An 18,470-nucleotide genomic window follows, 5' to 3' on the forward strand; every position below is an offset into this window, starting at 1 on the left:
GGGGTCGGGAAGGAATTTTCCTCCAGGGCAGATTGGAAGAGGCCCTGGAAATTTTTCGCCTTCCTCTGTAGCATGGGGCATGGGTCATTTGCTAGAGGATTCTCTGCTCCTTGAAGTCTTTAAACCATGATTTGAGGACTTCAATAGCTGAGACATAGGTGAGAGGTTTTTCGCAGGAGTGGTGGGTGAAATTCTGTGGCCTGCATTGTGCAGGAGGTCAGATTAGATGATCATAATGGTCCCTTCTGACCTAAATATCTATGAATCTATGAAAAATACCTACAAAGCCAGGTGTTTATGCTGAGTCAGACCCAGCCTGCGCAGATTCACAGTGAACAGCAACTTAGGTTAGGCTCTAGTTACAGACTGACATCTGTGCTGGGACTTTGCTGGTCTTTTCACCCCCTTCAGTGTCAGGGCTGAGGCTGCTTTCCCAGCACCTAAATTTCCCTGCATTTTGGAACTAGAAGGTTTAGCTGCTTATGCTTCCTATAATAGCACTGCTTGGAAGCATTTTTAATGTTCCCTTTTGGCCCCTGTGAAGCTGCTACATATGGAGCAATAAAACAGCACAGGATCTCTCCTGCGGTCTGGTCAAAGCAGGAAAAACAGCAGGGCAAGAAGTTTACCTCTTCAAACCTAGCTCCATTGTCTTTGGTTCTCACATATTAGAAATCAAGGACCTACACCATTTTTACTCCCCCCCCCCCCACAAAAAAGCAGCAATTATGGAAAATAAAGAACTAACATCCAACTAAAATATGAAGGGGACAGTACTGAGAATGATTCATTCTGATGAATCCATGTCCAAGGACTTTGTGAAGTTCCTGGTGGCTGGGGTTAGAAGGAACGGAGCCAGTGAACACACTACACGGCCTATTTTACTCCCACCCTCTGAATGTTCAAAGTAGAAAGGAGAGGGACGGGGTCATAAGAGCATTCTAACGGGCATTGCTATTGATAGGTTCCACTGGTCCAAGATACACTTCCAGCACATCCCAAGAGTGTGAATGTGCAGAGGCCACTCCAAGAATCTGGGCTTTTTGGAAAGCTCAAAGCAACAACTCTCCTAAGTAGAGACTGTGTTTATCATAAATGTGTTACAAATTCTGCGATTTCTGGTTTTTGGAAAAAAACTCAGAGCTGGTTTAAAGAAGAATCTACACCACACTGATCCTCCTACTTCTTTTGCAGAGGCTGAAGAAAGAAAACATCCTTATCCTTCCACTTTTGAGCACTGCTTCTGGGGGACAAACAGCAGGCACCAGAATGGCAGTTTTAAACTTCTAGTTAATTTAATTTAACAACCCAATCTCTTTGAAATATCTATGACTTAACATTACACTATTTTTGTGTGAGGGAGTTGTGCATGTACCAGAAGGCAAAGTTCAGACCTCAGCATTTGAAAATATAAATGTATATGCACAAATACCTGTCCAGAACACTAATTTAAGTGGCTTTCAAATAACACATTTTCAATCTTTATTTGGAAAGTTTACTATTCCTTTAAGAGAATTTAATCTCTGGCAGTGGTGGTCACAGAATTTATTACAACAAAAGGACATTGTCTATGGGCACAGTAGACTTTCAAGCTCCAAAAGGTTAAAAGTAGGGCTGTAGATTAATCGCAGTTAACTCATGCGATTAACTAAAAAAATTAATCACACTGCTCAACAATAGATTACCAATTGAAATTTATTAAATATTTTGGAAGTTTCTACATTTTCAAATATATCTATTTCCATAACAACACAGAATACAAAGTGTACAGTGCTCACTTTATATTATTTTTTATTACAAATATTTGCACTGTAAAAATTAACAACAAAAGAAATAGCATTTTTCAATTCACCTCATACAAGTACTGTAGAGCATGGAAGTGCAACTTACAAATGTAGGTTTTTTTGTTACGTAACTGCACTCAAAAACAAAGTAAAACTCTAGAGCCTACAAATCGAGCCCACAAGTCCACTCAGTCCTACTTCTTGTTCAGCCAATCGCTAAGAGAAACTAGTTTGTTTACATTTACGGAGGATAATGCTGCTCACTTCTTAATTACATCACCTGAAAGTGAGAACAGGCATTCACATGGCAATGTTGTAGCTGGCATCGCTAGATATTTACATGCCAGACGCGCTAAAGATTCATATGCCTCTTCATGCTTTGGCAATATTTCCAGAGGACAGTGTGTCCAGTGCTGTAGCTATCTTTAAAAATTCTTCTTTGCATTTTGTCAAATTTTCAGTGAAAGTGTTCTTAAAACAAACACATGCTAGGTCATCATCCAAGACTGCTATAACATGAAATATATGGCAGAATGCGGGTAAAACAGAGCAGGAGACATTGAACTCCTTGTGGGAGAATTGTGTCAAATTTAATTAACGCATTTTTTTTTTTAACGAGCATCATCAGCATGGAAGCATGTCTTCCTGAACGATGGTCGAAGCAATAAGAGGCATATGAATCTTTAGTGCATCTGGCATGTAAATATCTTGCAATGGCAGCTACAAATGTGCCATACAAACGCCTGTTCTCACTTTCAGGTGACACTAATTAAGAAGTGGGCAGCATTATCTCCTGTAAATGTAAACAGACTTGTTTCTCTTAGCAATTGGCTGAACAAGAAGTAGGACCGAGTGGACTTGTAGGCTCTAAAATTTTATATTGTTTTGTTTTTGAACGCAGGGTACATAATTCTACATTTGTAAGTTCATCTTTCATGATACAGAGATTGCACTGCAGTACTTGTATTAGGTGAATTGAAAAATACTATTCCTTTTGTTTTTTGCAGTGCAAATATTTGTAATAAAAATAAATGTAAAGTGAGCACTGTACACTTTGTATTCTGTGTTGTAACTGAAATCAATATATTTGAAAATGTAGAAAACATCCAAAAATATTTAAATAAATTGTATTCTATTATTGTTTAACAGTGCAATTAAGTTATTAATCACTCAACAGCCCTAGTTAAAAGTTAGCATGAATAAAGGCTCCTCCCGTAGGCTGTAATTTTAACCATTATGTACTAACTCCATTGTGACTACTCTTAGTCAAATCATTAGTGATCCAGTCTGGACAGTCCATATCAATCTGAAGTTATTTACATTCTGCTTAAATTATTCTGAAAATTTGGGTGAGTTAGTTTCAGTATCTCAACTATATCAAATGCTGAAAAATGAACAATATATCAATTTGGACAGCAAGATATCATGAAATCTCTTACGCTCCTCTCCATTGAGCGGCTCCTCCAACAGAAGACTATTCATACATTCCCAGTCCTTCAAGAGTTCTGTTGCACAGTCCCACATGCTGTCCACAAGATAAGCAGCATGCTCATGTAACTAAAAAGAATACAGTAGTTATATTCCTCAACCAATGAAAAAGATCGTTATGAAAGTGGCTACAATGCACTCGGCTGCTCTTGTTCCTTTTTGCCTGTGGCATGGTATCTGACTCCAAAGGGAAAATATATATATATTTAAACTTTGTGACACATCAATCCAGAGAGATCAACAAACATTCTTACTAACGTCCTCTTTCGTTTATATTTTAACATTTTCAATTTGCTGAGTCACTAACAGTTATGTGGGCAGGATTTGAAGCAGCAGAAAGCAAACTTTGTAAGCTGTCTGAATCCAAACCTAATATGTGAGAAGACTGTGCCTAATTTTCCCAACAAACGGGTCTGATTCTGCAAGACACTGAGCACTCTTATCTCCCATTCATACAGGAGACATTCAACATTTAGCAAGGCCCAAACTTCTCTGTACTCCATTTCTTAGTGCTCTTTTAGTTCTGGGGGAATTCTGCGCCACTGCACATGTGCAGAATTTATGTCCCCTGCAGATTTCTTTGCTTTCCAACAGAAAAGTGACTTTCTGACAGGGAAGCAAAGGGAAGCCACAAGAGTGGGCATGTATGTTTGGGGTGCCCTGGGCAGCTGGCAGAGAGGTAAATCACTGTGGGGAAGGAGGCGGGACTGGGGAAGACCCAGCTGGTGGCTACTACCCTGCACCAAGATCAGCTGCTAGTCACAGGCGGAGAGCTGCACAGTGATCTCCCACCTCTGTGCAGCCATTGGCCTGTGCTCCCAAATGCCATGCTGGAGCCTCCACAGTTATTTGACAAATAAAATTTGCAGAATTTTAAAATATTGTGTGCAGAATTTTAATTTTTTTTGGCACAGAATGGCCTCAGGAGTAATATATATATAAATTATATGGTTTTAAGTGACTGGCTGTCTATTCCATTAAATGGAATCCTGTACTCTGCAGATCTTCAATGATATACTACACTATAAAGAATAAAGTCTAGAGTTTCCCAGAGTAACCATTTAAAACAGGAAACCAGTAAGGACATGTACTACATGAGAGCAGGAAAGAATGGAACTCTCTCTAAGCCAAAGTGATAAAAAGGATAACGTGAAACTCAACTTACTTCACTTTCCAAAAAGAAAAACACCAAAGTCTTCACAAGGTTAGCATTTGGACCTTGTCTCCCCCTCCTTTTAAGTAGTCCATCATCTTCAGGCTCTCTGCGACTGAAAAGCCTAAGAAAATATTTTTAACATAAAACATTTTCTCCTTGAAGGAAATAAGAAATGCTATACTGAAACAGACTAAAAGGTATTAGTATCCTGTTGCCAACAGTAACCAATGCTGAATATTTCAAAGGAAGATGTAAACCCCTATTAATGTATCTATCTGTGCAATCCTATACTCTAGAAGCATATTTCTTGACACCAGCAGGTGATCATTTATGCTCTGAAGCACAAGAAATAATCATTCTTAATTTTATCCTAAATAACCGAAACTCAGATGCTCTTATTCATATAAAATATATATATTTTTAAAAACTTAACCAAGCTATTTAACTAATTATTCTGCAGCAGTGAATGTCCAAGTTTTATGTTAAGTACTGTATCTTTTTATCAGTTCCTTTTATTAATGTGGAAAGGAAAAATGCAATTACACTGAACAACACTGTCATAGTTTAGAGATACAAATGAACTGCTGTAAGCAATACTACAACGTAAACTTAATATTGTCATGATCAGTTTGTATCAAGACACAGACATTACTACAAGACTAATGCAGACTACTGTGTAACATGCATGTTTTACTTGTGGATCTAGATTATTTTGAAGGAGGATGGGTTGATTGGATGTGCTGTCTTTAAAACAGTTTTATAGGTGCTGCCTTTTGATTTCATGGTGTGCTTCAGATGGATGCTATAGAAAGCACAAAAGCTTCTAAGAGGAATGGAAGGATCATGTGGACCTGCAGAACTTCATGAACTCCAATTATTGGTAACTAGTTTTCCTTACTCCTTTATGAAATTGCCACTACAGACCCCCATGCCCCACTCAGAAGACTAAGAAGCAATGGAAAGAGTATCAGGATAAAGGAAGAAAAGTATTACTAATTGGAGAGTGAAGCATTGCTCTTTACTTTTCTGAAACAGGCATCTGATCAACTTCTGAGTAAAATAACAGCGCTTTGCAAAGGCATGTTTTTTTGAAACAGATATCTAATCTAGCCTCTGAGCATGCTTGGGAAAAGCCCATAGGTAAGTCAAAAACATGGAGACCTGGGAGAAGGGTTGGAATTTGTGGGGAGCATGGGCTATTATAGCAGGAATAAAGGAGAGACAAGGGGGGGGAATCAAATCAGTATCTTAGATGTCTGTATACTAATGTAAGAAGTATAGGGAATAAGCAGGAAGAACTCAAAATGCTAGTAAATAAACACAACTATGACATAGTTGGCATCGCAGAGACTTGGTGGGATAATACCCATGACTGGAATATTGGTATGGATGGATACAGCTTGCTCAGGAAGGACAGGCAGGGAAAAAAGGGAGGCGGTATTGCCTTATATATAAAAACGTATACAATTGGACTAAGGTTGAGACAGAAATAGGAGACAGACTTGTTGAAAGTTTCTGGGTAAGGATAAAAGGGGTAAAAAACAAGGGTGATGTCATGATAGGGGTCTACTACAGACCAGCTAATCAGGACAAAGAGGTGAATGAGGCTTTTTTTTAAACTAGCAAAATCATCCAAAGTACAGGACTTGGTGTTGATGAGGGACTTCAACTACTCAGACATCTGTTGGGAAAACAACACAACAAGGCACAGATTATCCAACAAGTTCTTGGAATGTATTGTGGACAATTTTTTATTTCAGAAGGTGGAGAAAACTACTAGGGATGAGGCTGTTCTAAATTTGATTTTGACAAACAGGGAGGAACTTGTTGAGAATTTGAAAGTGGAAGGCAGTGTGGGTGAAAGTGATCATGAAATAATAGAGTTCATGATTGTAAGGAATGGTAGGAGGGAGAACAGCAAAATAAAGACCAAGATTTCAAGAAGGCAGATTTTAGCAAACTCAGGGAGTTGATAGGCAAGATTCCATTGGAAGCAAGTCTAAGGGAAAAAACAATTGAAGACAGTTGGCAGTTTTTTCAAAGAGACATTATTAAGGACACAAGAGCAAACTATCCCACTATGTAGGAAAGACAGGAAGTATGGCAAGAGACCACCCTGGTTTGCCCAGGAGATCTTAAATAATCTAAAAATAAAACTAAAGTCCTACAAAAAGTGAAAACTAGGTTAAATTATAAAGGATGAATATAAACAACACAAGTATGTAGGGACAAAATTAGACAGGCTAAGGCACAAACGACATAAAACTAGCTAGAGACAAAGGGTAACAAGAAAACATTCTACAAATACATTTGAAGCAAGAGGAAGACAAAGGATAGGGTAGGCCCATTACTCAAGGGGATGGGGGGTGGAGGGAGAGAGATACCAGAAAATGTGGAAATGGCAGAGGTGCGCTTAATGAAGACTGTTTCGGTTTTCACCAAGAAGGTTGGTGGTGATTGGACATCAACATAGTGAATGTCAGTGAACATGAGGTAGGATCAGAGGCTAAAATAAGAAACAAACAAGTTAAAAATTACTTAGACAAGTTAGATGTCTTCAAGTTTCCAGGACCTGATGAAATGCATCCTAGAACACTCAAAGAGCTGACTGAGGAGATATCTGAGACCTTAGCAATTCTCTTTGAAAAGTCATGGAAGATGGGACAGATTCCAGAAGACTGGAAAAGGCCAAATATAGTGCCAATCTATAAAAAGGGAAATAAGAACAACCCAGGGAATTACAGAACAGTCATCTTAACTTCTGTGCCCGGAAAGATAATGGAGCAAATAATTTGCAAACATCTACACGATAATAAGGTGATAAGTAACAGTCAGCATGGATACATCAAGAACAAATTGTGTCAAACCAACCTGATAGCTTTCTTTGACAGGGTAACAAACCTTGTAGATAGGGGGCAAGCAGTAGACGTGGTATATCTTGGCTTTAGTAAAGCTTCTGATAGTGTCTCACATGACCTTCTCATAACAACCTAGATGGAGCTACTATAAGGTGGGTACATAACTGGTTGGAAAACCATTCCCAGAAAGTAGTTATCAGTGGTTCACAGTCATGCTGGAAAGGCATAAAGAGTGCGGCTCTGCAGGGATTAGTTCTGGGTCCAGTTCTGTTCAATATCTTCATCTACGATTTAGATAATGACATAGAGAGTACACTTATAAAGTCTGAGGGTGATATCAAGCTGGGAGGGGTTGCAAGTGCTTTGGAAGATAGGATTAAATTTCAAAATGATCAGGACAAACTGGAGAAATGGTCTGAAGTAAATAGGATGAAATTCAACAAGGACAAATGCAAGGTACTCCATTTAGGAAGGAACAATCAGCTGCACCCGTACAAAATGGGAAATGACTGCCTCGGAAGGAGTACTTGAGAAGGGATCTGGTGATCATAGTGGACCATAAGCTAAATATGAGTCAACAGTGTAACACTGTTTCAAAAGAAAGTGAACATCATGCTGGGATGTATTAGCAGGAGTGTTGTAAGTAAGACATGAGAAACAATTCTTCAACTCTACTCCACGCTGATTAGGCCTCAACTGGAGTATGTGTCCAGTTCTGGGCACCATATTTCAGGAAGGATGTGGACAAATTGGATAACGTCCAGAGAAGAGCAACAAAAATGATAAAGGTCTAGAAAACATGACCTATGAGGGATGATCGAAAAAACTGGGTTTGTTTAGTCTGGAAAAGAGAAGTCTGAGAAGGGCATGGTAACAGTTTTCAAGTACAAAAAAGGTTGATACAAGGAGGAGGGAGAAAATTTGTTCTTCTTAACCTCTGAGGCTAGGACAAGAAGCAATTGGCTTAAATTGCAGCAAGGACAGTTTAGAATGGACGTTAAGAAAAAAACTTTATGTCAGGGTGGTTAAGCACTGCAATAAATTGCCTAGGGAGGTTGTGGAATCTCCATCATTGGAGATTTTTAAGAGCAGGTTCGACAAACACCTGTCAAAGATGGTCTAGATAATACTTAGTCCTGACATGAGTGCAGGGGACTGGACAAGATGACCTCTTGTGGTTCCTTCCATTTCTATGATTCGAGCTCCAAGAGGCAGCTTTGTAAGTTTCAGGAATTGATATAGCTGCCCTCCCATTAGTGGCATGCAGGATTTATGCCTTAAATCCCAGAAAAGCTTAAGCAAGTGCTTAACTAAGCATTTGAGTTGTCCAACTTTGAACACTCATTTCAGCGGGACTAATCAAGTGTTTAAAGTTGAGCAAGCGTATAAGTCTACATGACGAGTCTGAAGTTTTAATAGCACTGATTCTCCACATAGATCATAGCAGGTCTGCATAACAAGATGATCCATTTTTATAATCTCTAATAAATGGCCTACATTTCTCAAAGAATGTAGGTGTCCTACAAAAGGACTTTGCACTATCCTAAGTAATTATTATTTATAATAATATACTGCCTGAGAGCCCACTGTGCTAGGAACTGTACAAAAAGACAGTTCCTACCCCAAAGAGCTTACAATCTCAGTAACTATGTAATAGCTACACAGTAACAGTTTGGTAAGTAAAAGGAGGGAGAGCCCTTTTATATCCAGTTTATACAATCTGCCATTGTCAGTAGATTAGCTGAAGCAATGGCCACTAGAAATACACACTACAGAGAAACAGCATTATTGCAAAAGAGTAAGCTTCGTAAGGACCAAATTCAAATCCCACAGACTTGCAGATTTATAGGTGGATACAGATTTAACAGACTCTTAATGAATTCTTTTACTGAAAGATGAGAAGAAAAATGGAAGCTTACAGGAGCGAGCTAAACCACAATGGCTGTCACATGTACCAAGACAGCAGACAATCCACAATAATCTGGATCAGTCATGTAAGAGAAAGTAATACCAATATACATTCTAGTCCATTCCATAAAACATCTCCACTTCTAAGTGTAATATATGCGACATTTTACATGGCATTCATGAGATCTGGGTGTATTCTTCACATAATTTAGATGGGATGGCCACATATTAAGCAAGAAAACTACGAGCTACTTACGCAAGTATATGTTTTGTGTACATGCTACATTACACAGAAAAGGTATTTAAAAAATTATTTAAAACATTTCACGAGACAGGTTTACAACTTGTAGGGTCTTGCCAGATTACCTGCAGTTTCTGGATTCTCAAATAACAGCCAGCATCAGGACTAATTCTTCTATCTGAGCCTGGTTTGTGACTTTTTTTTTTTAAAATTGTAGATCTCACTACAAATTATCCATGCCTTTCTCACTTACAGTCTGAACTGTGATATACAGTGTCCCGCATTTTAAAACAAAAGTATTTTAACACCTACTTCCTTATTCAGATTTCCCTTTTCCTAGCTAAAAGGTAAATAATATCCATAATATTAGTACTTTTTAGATAGTCCATACAATAAAAAGGTAATCAATTACTATTAAGTATATTGCCCCTCACTTTTTATAAAGAAACTCCCCTGCAGCTACTGCTACTGGCCGGTGAGCTGAGTAAACCAGATGATAGACATTTTCACAGTCTTCTGCAGTCAGAACTTCTTCACTACTCCTAGGAAGAAAAAGGGAAAAAATACAGAGACCAAAAATGTAAGTCTATCATTAGACAGGAGAAAAGGGAAGAGTCAAAAGAAAGCCTTGTCTTTAAAATGTCCTCGATCCTTTAAAAAAGGAAACAAAACAAAAACAAAACAAAAAAACCCCTTCTACATGGAGGATACAGCACTGCTAAAATATCAGTCTAACTTGTTGGGCAACCCTTTGCTTTGCCTACATGTGCCATGCTTTTAAATCAACAGGGTACTGAAACTATTACTTCACAAACAAAATCAAGTCAAGCCTGTCTCCAGTTACATACTCTATAGCAAGCTGGTTCTTCTGCTCCATGCCATCTCATCGGGTTATGGATAAGAAAGCTCAGGTACTAGGGTTAAGATTCTCAACTCATTCTAGGGGACTCATACCTTCCAAAAAATTAATCAAGATTGTTTCTAAATGGCCTATGGTAATGCTTAACCTCACCCTAAGATTTTAATGTTATGTATGCATTTCACCTATAGTATCTGGTTTAGAAAAAGATCTTAATCTGAAACTATACTAGCCCCGCCCAAAGAATATCTTTGAAATAAATTGTCTATTGATTGTCAGAAAGTTTCTCAAGATATAAAAAGTTCTGTTTTTAAAATAAGCATTCCATGAAGTTACACTACGTTGTCTAAAACATATCCAAGACATACTATGTTGTGATCAAAGAGTCAGCTTAGTTCAATTATTGCCTCCTATCAAACACATCCCACCTGCAGTATATCTTTTTAGTTCAGCTCTACTATGAAAACTTCAAATTGAAATGAGTGTAATATTTCTAGCATTTAAATGTGTAAATTGGGTAAAGGTTGGGATGATATCCTGGCTGGACATGTCACTGCTAACTATTTCTAGAATACATCATTGTGCTACTGTAAGATGGGCAAACTTCTCTCTGCTCTGTATTGAGGCGTCTGACTTACACTTATACACACAGATATTTTTATTCTTTTACTTCATATTGGTCAGAAATAGACATATACTTACTGTAAAACAAGAGTAAGTAATTTTATTGCTTGGACTGCAACATCATATTCTTTGTCAAGAGTCATAGACACAATTCTATCCTAAGAACAAAAAGGAAACTATTTTCAAAGCGGCACAAAGTAAAACAGAATAATTTTTAAAAAGCTTAAAGTCTGTTTTCTTGAAAATATCAAACATACGTACCTTGAATCGACTGGTGAAGAGTTCCAATTTGGAATTAAGCTCTTTATTATAGTAAAGTCCTTGCAAAGCAGTAAGACATTTGAGTCTTACCTCCCCTTGCTAAAATAAAATTAAGAACTGGATTAAAACCAAGTATCTGAAGTGTATTTCATCTTCAAAGCATATATAATTTTCCACTTTAAAATATGAATGTTGCAAAATAAAATTAAGTTCCTGTGGCTCACATTATCTTGTTTTCCCACATCACTTGCATAATTATCAGCAGCTCTTCTCCTGAGCAACAAACTAACAAAAATTATCATCATGATATTGATGTCATAATTACATTTGTATCCTCACTACATTATTTTTACTGTTTTTGTTTGTTTGTTTTTTACACTTTCAGGGTGTAAAAAACATTTACAAACTTTGTAACTGTTGTTCTTTGAGATGTGTTGCACATGCCTAGGGCCCTACCAAATTCACAGTCCATTTTGGTCAATTTCACGGTCACTGGATTTTAAAAATTGTAAATTTAATGATTTCAGATACTTAAATCTGAAATTTCATAGTATTGTAACCATAGGGGTCCTAACTCAAAAGGGGGTTGCAAGATTATGTAGGCGGGTCGCAGTATTGCCACCCTTCTGTGCTGCTGCTGGTGGAGCACTGCCTTTAGAACTGGGCCCGTGACCAGCAGCCGCCATGCTCTGGCCATGCAGCTCCGAAGGCAGTGCAGAAGTAAGGTGGCAATACTGCGATCTCCCTCCATTAACCTTGCAACACACCCCACAGACTCCCTTGTGGTCGGGACCCACAGTTTGAGAAATGATGGTCTCCCCCATGAAATCTGTATAGGATAGGGTAAAAGTGCACAAGAGATCAGATTTCATGGTCTGTGATGCGTTTTTCCTAGCTGTGAATTTCAATTTCTATACATCTCCATTCCACTCTTGGTGTGCATGCACCCTACGCTAGAAATTTTTCCCTCAGTGGTACGCACTGGGGTGGCTCGAGCATCCTCTGATGCCATGCGCTATTAGCACCATTATAAAGCGCCCAGCTGACCCCATACCCCATCAGTTCCTTCTTTCCAGAAACTCAGGTTTAGAAGTGTAGGAAAGCGGATTATGGAATGGACATGTGCAACACATCTCAAAGAACAACAGTTACGAATGTTTAGTAACTGTTTTTTCTTCAAGTGATTGCACATGTCCATGGTCACTCATGGTGACTCTCAAGCAGTGATATAGCAGGAGGGATCAGAGTTTACAGATAGTAACACAGCCCAACCAAACTTGGTATCATCCCTAGAGTCTTGGGTGATGATGTAAGGAGAGGAGAATGTGTGCATCGATTACCAGGTTCCTGTTTTACAAATGTCCTTAATAGCAATCTGCACTAAGAATGCTGCTGAGTATGCTTATGATCTTGTGGAATGAGCAGTCAGGTTACTTGGTGGTAAAACACCTGCCTGATCATAACATGTGAGAATACACAAAGTTATCCAGGACGACATTCTTTATGATGAGATTGGGAGACCTCTCATTCCGTCCGCTACAGCCATGAACAGTTGGGAGGACTGCCAAAACAGGTTAGTTCTTTATATGTAGGATGCTCGAACTCGTCTAACATCCAAAGAGCGAACTTGTTGTTTACTCCTATTTGCATGAGGTTTTAGGTAAAAAAACAAGTAGGAAAATTGTCTGATCGCTATACAACTGCTAAACTATTTTCAGGCAGAAACTAGGGTGAGGACGTAAGTACAGCTTATCTTTAAAGACGACTGCATATAGGGTTCTGATGTGAGGGCACAGAGTTCAGAGACTCTTCTGGAAGTAACGATGGGAATTAGAAAAACTATACTTTTTCTGGAAGATGGCAAGGAGTATGTTGCTAAAAGCTCAAATGGTGGTTCCGTAAGTTTTGACAAAACAAGGGGGAACAGGGTCCCTTACTTGAGAGTACAACCTTTCTAGGCCTTTGGGAAATATGACTGTCAAGTCATTGGAAAAAACTGAACAGTTATCTACCTGAGGGTGGAAAGCTTATATTGCTGCCAAGTGAACCTTGACAGAGATAACTGCTAAGACTTGCCATTTCAGATGTAACAAACAATCGAGTATATTTTGAATGAATGACTGCATCAGTGAGACTCTGACTTGGGAAGCCCAGACCGAGAACCACTTCCATTTTGACAGGTAGGCAACCTTGGTGGAGGGGTTTCTACTGCTTAGTAAGACCTGGCGAACTCGCTCCAAACAAATCTGTTCTCAGGGATTTAGCCAGGGAGCTTTAGGCCAGCGGTGGGCAACCTGCAGCCCGTCAGGGTAATCTGCTTGCAGGCCGCAAGACCATTCGTTTACACTGACTGTCTGCAGGCACAGCCACCTGCAGCTCCCAGTGGCTGGGGTTCGCTGTGGTCTGCGCCACTTCCTGCAGCTCCCCTTGGCCAGGAATGGCGAACCGTGACCATTAGGAGCTGCGGGTGGCCATACCTGCAGACAGTCAATGTAAACCAACTGTCTTGCAGCCCGCCAGCAGATTACCCATCGGCTTCAGGCTGCCCACCACCGCTCCAGGCCATTAAAGGAATGGAACTCAGGTTTGGGTGGAGCAGCTCACTGTGTTCCTGAAACATCAAATCCAGGTGCAACAGGAACAGGACTGGAGTCACCACAGACATCTAGCAGAGTGGACAATAATAAAACCCAGGCGTGGTCCCACTTCATCTTTAATAGTGCTGTGTGTAGGACTTGGATTGGGAGGAAAGCATAATAAAGCTATCCAGTCCAGGATAGCAGGAAGGTGTCCGTGATGGAACCCGGACTGCAGCCTTGAAAGGAGCAGAAACATCACCTTCGTGGACGGGTGTAGTAGGGAGCAGTTTGCTAGAGGTTTGAAGGGTTTATGCCTGAGGGCTGTTAGGACCAAGTTTAAGTCCCATGGTTGCGTAGGTGGTCTCACGTCCGGATAAAAGGGTTTGGATGCCCTTAAGGAATCGTTTTGTGATTGGGTGAGCAAAGACTGTGGCGTCAACGGATTTTTTGGTGAAAGGCGGTGACAGCCACAAGATGTACCTTAATTGAGCTGAGGAATAGAGCGGATGGTTTCAATCTAAAAGGTAGTCAAGAACCATTCGAAGAGGTGCAGATGTTGCAACAGTTTGTCTAGCGACACACCATGCAGTAAATCTTTTCTACTTATGGAGATAAGCATTGCGTGTAGTAGCACTCGCTGGATGTGTTCAAAGCAATCTAGCTCCTCATCAGAGCCATGGACGAGTCAGGCCTTCACATGTAGCATTCCTACCTTGGGATGTTGTAATTAGCCTTCCCATTGTGTCAGTAGATCTGTCTGGAGAGGGAGTGTGATCGGGGTCCATGCCGACATCTGTGTAACATATGGATACCACACTTGTCTTAGCCACGTGGGGGCTATTAAGATGCCTTAATATCAGTGCCGGTATTATTGTTGTCAAAGTGACCATCCCAAAACTGTGTGTTCTCACAAACTTGTTCAGATGCATGAGATATAGGATGGGTTGCAACCCCCGCCCCCCACTTTGTTTTGTATTAAAACAGAGGGAGTAAAATCCCTTCCCTCTGTGTTGAGCAGGGACAGTCACCACTGCCCCTACTTGAAGGAGATGTTCTACCTCTTGGCATAAGTGTTTGTGAGAGGGGTCCCTGAAGAGAGACGGGGAGGGGGTATGGGGAAGGGGTATAGACAGGAAAGGAATGGCATAGCCCAATCTGACTACTTCCAGGGCCAATTTGTCTGTGGTGATTGATCCCATTCTACCCCAATTGGGTGGCTAATGGTCTCCAAAAACTTGGATGGATGGAGTAAGTGCTGAAACGGGTAAGAGGTCTTCCAGACACTTGACCAAGACTTCAAATTTGCTTATTGGAGGAAGTAGGTTGAGATGCCGCTGGTGGTCGTGGAGGTCGTCGCTGCTGTGGTCTTTGCCTCTGTCGTGGCTGTTGTTGTTGGTTGTATGGGCTTTGGTGTTGCTTTGTGTAGGACTGACATCTAGGTTGTTGATACGGTTGATATCTGTATGGTCTGCTTCTTGTGGCAGGTGTATGGATGTCTAGGGACCAGAGGGTGGCCCGTGAATTTTTCATGGTGTGCAGCACTTCATTGGTTTTGGCTGCAAATAGTTTTTCTCCATCAAAAGGGAGATCTTTGACAGTATTTTGCATCTCCCATGGGAATGATGAGGAACTGAACCACAAGGCTTGGCACATGACTACAGCTGTAGCGGTGGAGCTGGAGGCCTTGTCAGCAGCATCCAGTGCAGCCAGTAGAGCCGTGCGCGAAATCATCTGTCCTTCAGAGACCAGAGATTTTAATTTGTCTCTTTTCCTCAGGAATGTCATTAGTAAATTCCATAAATTTGCCATAATTCTTGTGGTCATATTTGGGAAGTAATGTTGCATAATTCACCACCCAAAATTGTAGCGTAGAAAAGTATACATTGTGCCCGAATAGATCCAGCCTCCTACTCTCCTTATCAGAAGAAGTGGACCAAAAGTGTTGTTTGCGCCTTCGATTGGCCGCTTCCACTATCAGCGAGTTGGGTGCTGGGCATGAAAAGAGAAACTCTGATCCCTTGGAGGAAACATATTTTCAGTCCATCCTCTTGCAGGTTGGGGGTATTGTGGCTGGAGTTTGCCACACAGACTTGGCGGGTACATGATGGCCCCATTAATGGGAAAAGCTATCGCGGAGAAGGACGATGTCTGTAAGATATTGGTTAACTCATGCTGAGTTTCCAACACTTCCTCCAAAAGATCTTAAGCTCATTAGCCACTCTTTTGAACAGGTCCTGAAAGTGGGTAAAGTCATCTGCAGTGGTTGGTGGTGGAGGTATAATAGCCTCGTTCTGGTGAGGAAGTTGAATTATTATTAGTTGGTGAGGTGTCAGGAGCCATGTCCTCTTCCTGTTGAATCTTGAGCTCCTCTCATGTGTCCACTGCTACAGCCCCCAAAGGTGGAAGTGAGGGTCTGGTGTCTTCCCTACATGGATTGTGGTGCCTCCTATGGTGCCTTCTATAAAACCCCAAGGACTCCAGCATGGCCAGTGACTGAGGAAGGGCACGGGTGGTCCCATCCATAGGTGACCATACCAAGGTGGTACATCATGAGAACATGAGGACTGTGATCGTGATGGTCCAGCAGTAATCGGGGTCCTGATCAGGAAAGAATGGTGTGGGGAGAATACCCCTTCAACCCCATAATCGTCATCACTGGAGAACTGTGATGGTATCGGAGAGAGCGGACGATGTGGTACCATGGGCCTCAGCGAGCCATCAATACCTAACAGAGGGGATTCTGGAGTTGGGGAGACCACCAAATCTTTATGATGCAGGAAACGGGACGGTGCAGAGAGCATCCATTCCAAGGAGCATGGTGCTGATTGGAGCGGCGGCATGGTGCGCTGAGTCGGTGCCGAAATAAATTGTGGTGGTGCTGTCGCACTAGGAGCATTAGCCTGTGGCACGGGAATAGGAGCAATGGTCATTACTGTCTCCTTTGGCATTACTGACAGTGCCAGGGTGGAGGCAGGCAACTTAGAGCCATTAGCCTCGTGGTTGGTGCCAGCAGTGCCTGGAGTGTTGTTTGTGCTGAGCCGTAGAGCGGATGGCACTGATGAGAGCGATTTGGTCAGCAGCCATTTTGCGGTGGTCTGCTCTCTGTGAGGTGAGGAAGCTGGCCACTTTTTCACCAGTTTTTTCTCCGTAGAGGATCTAGGCGGTGAAGAGACCTGTGACCTCTGACGAGATGATGACTCCTGTCCAGGGTTGGAGGCTGGTCTGAGGGACTTTTCCATTAGGGTGAGTTTAAGCTGCTGGTCGCTGTCTTTTCTGGCCCTAGCTTTAAGTTTATTACAATGGACATATTTCTGGGGAATATGAGATTCCCCCAAGCAACGGACACATTGAGCATGTCCATCTGAGATAAGCATCGCCACTCTGCTCATCGTGCATCTTTTAAAACCTGGTGAATCAGGCATTTTCCTAACTACCACTAACTAAGCTACAGGATATAAAATAATTATTATTTAAACGGGACGAAAGGGTAACAACTGAAACTTAACTCGTCTAAACTAACCTTATTTACTAATTTAAACTACTATCTATTTGAAAAAAAACCCAAAGGTTTTCAAAGGGACTGTTGAGCTCCTTCTCAGGCCGGGGACAGTTGAGAAACTCAGGAGTCCAGGGTTGCGTGCGCTATTGAGGTGCCAACAGCGCACGTGCAACCCGTACAAGCACTGCTGCAAAACTCTCTGAGCAAAGGGGCAGAGACGCACCTTCACCTGGAGTGGAGCACCTACAGGGACATCTCTCGAAGAAAAAAGATGGTTTGCAAATCAAATTAAAAAAAAAGGAGGGATGGGGGTGGGGGGCGGCTCGCATCATGGGAACTAGTACAGAATCCTTGCAAGTCCCCAAACATCTGCTTAGAACCCCCTGGATGTCTGGGTGCGACAGGCATTGATGCAGAGGTAGAAAGGGGTGGCAGGCTACGCCTATAACCCATATTTCATTCTCTCTGCAGGTCCTGACAGGTAGCCAGGGCAGAATACCAGAGAGACTGTTGTGATCATAGGGTTTCCTGGAAGGGGCTGGGGTGTAGAAGCCAAGGGACTTTAGGGTCACCCTTGAGTCCTTTAGGTCATGGAGCTTTGCCTCAGTCTGCTCTGAAAAGAGTTGAGAATCCCTCAAAGGGCAGGTCCTGAACAATCTGTTGGACCTCCTGTGGGAGCCTAGAGGACCATAACTAGGAAGTCCTATGCATGGTCACTACAGAAGCCATGGACCCAACAAGGAGAACTCCTAACTAGCCTCTTGTGCAAACGAGTCTTTGAATTTCTGCATGGAGTCCCAAAAGTTGAAATCAGACCTGTCCACTGGGATCTGCTGGTTTACAGTGCTGAGTCGTAACCCCCTGGAAGACTAAACTTTCTTACCAAATAGGTCTAGCTTTTTTGAGTCCTCTGATTTTGAAATTGCACCCTATTGTTCTTGCCTTTCTCTCTCCCTCTGCAAGGGACCCCGGAAGGGTGATGGGTGTAGAGGAACTCATAGCGTTGGGCAGGTACTTAGTATTTTTTGAAGTGGAGGGAAGGGATGCAGGGGTCTATCACTGATTCTTAACTGGGTCCACAATGGCCTGATTGAGAGGCAGGGCCACTCTGGAAAGATCTGCAGCAGCTAGAATGTCAACCAGGCAGTGTGAGGACTCTTACTACCTCCATCTGAACACCCAGATTTAAGGTTACCGTCTAACAACTCTTGGT

At 41.5% G+C, this 18,470-nt stretch overlaps 1 protein-coding gene across 3 annotated transcripts in view; it reads right to left on the reverse strand.

Moving 5' to 3' along the window:
• STAG2 (STAG2 cohesin complex component) overlaps nt 1-18,470 on the reverse strand; it is a 180,526-nt gene that overhangs the window by 58,844 nt on the left and 103,212 nt on the right. For all 3 annotated transcript variants that reach the window (XM_084639662.1, XM_084639664.1, XM_084639663.1), the window contains 5 exons: nt 11,180-11,278; nt 10,997-11,076; nt 9,870-9,977; nt 4,438-4,549; nt 3,224-3,341 (listed from right to left, as the gene is read on the reverse strand). In XM_084639662.1, coding sequence (XP_084495788.1) covers nt 3,224-3,341; nt 4,438-4,549; nt 9,870-9,977; nt 10,997-11,076; nt 11,180-11,278 — 517 coding nt within the window. The remainder of the gene's footprint in view (nt 1-3,223; nt 3,342-4,437; nt 4,550-9,869; nt 9,978-10,996; nt 11,077-11,179; nt 11,279-18,470) is intronic.

The sequence above is a fragment of the Lepidochelys olivacea genome (genome assembly GCF_965140295.1).
Source record: "Lepidochelys olivacea isolate rLepOli2 genome assembly, chromosome: 9".
NCBI classification, from domain to species: Eukaryota; Metazoa; Chordata; order Testudines; family Cheloniidae; genus Lepidochelys; species Lepidochelys olivacea.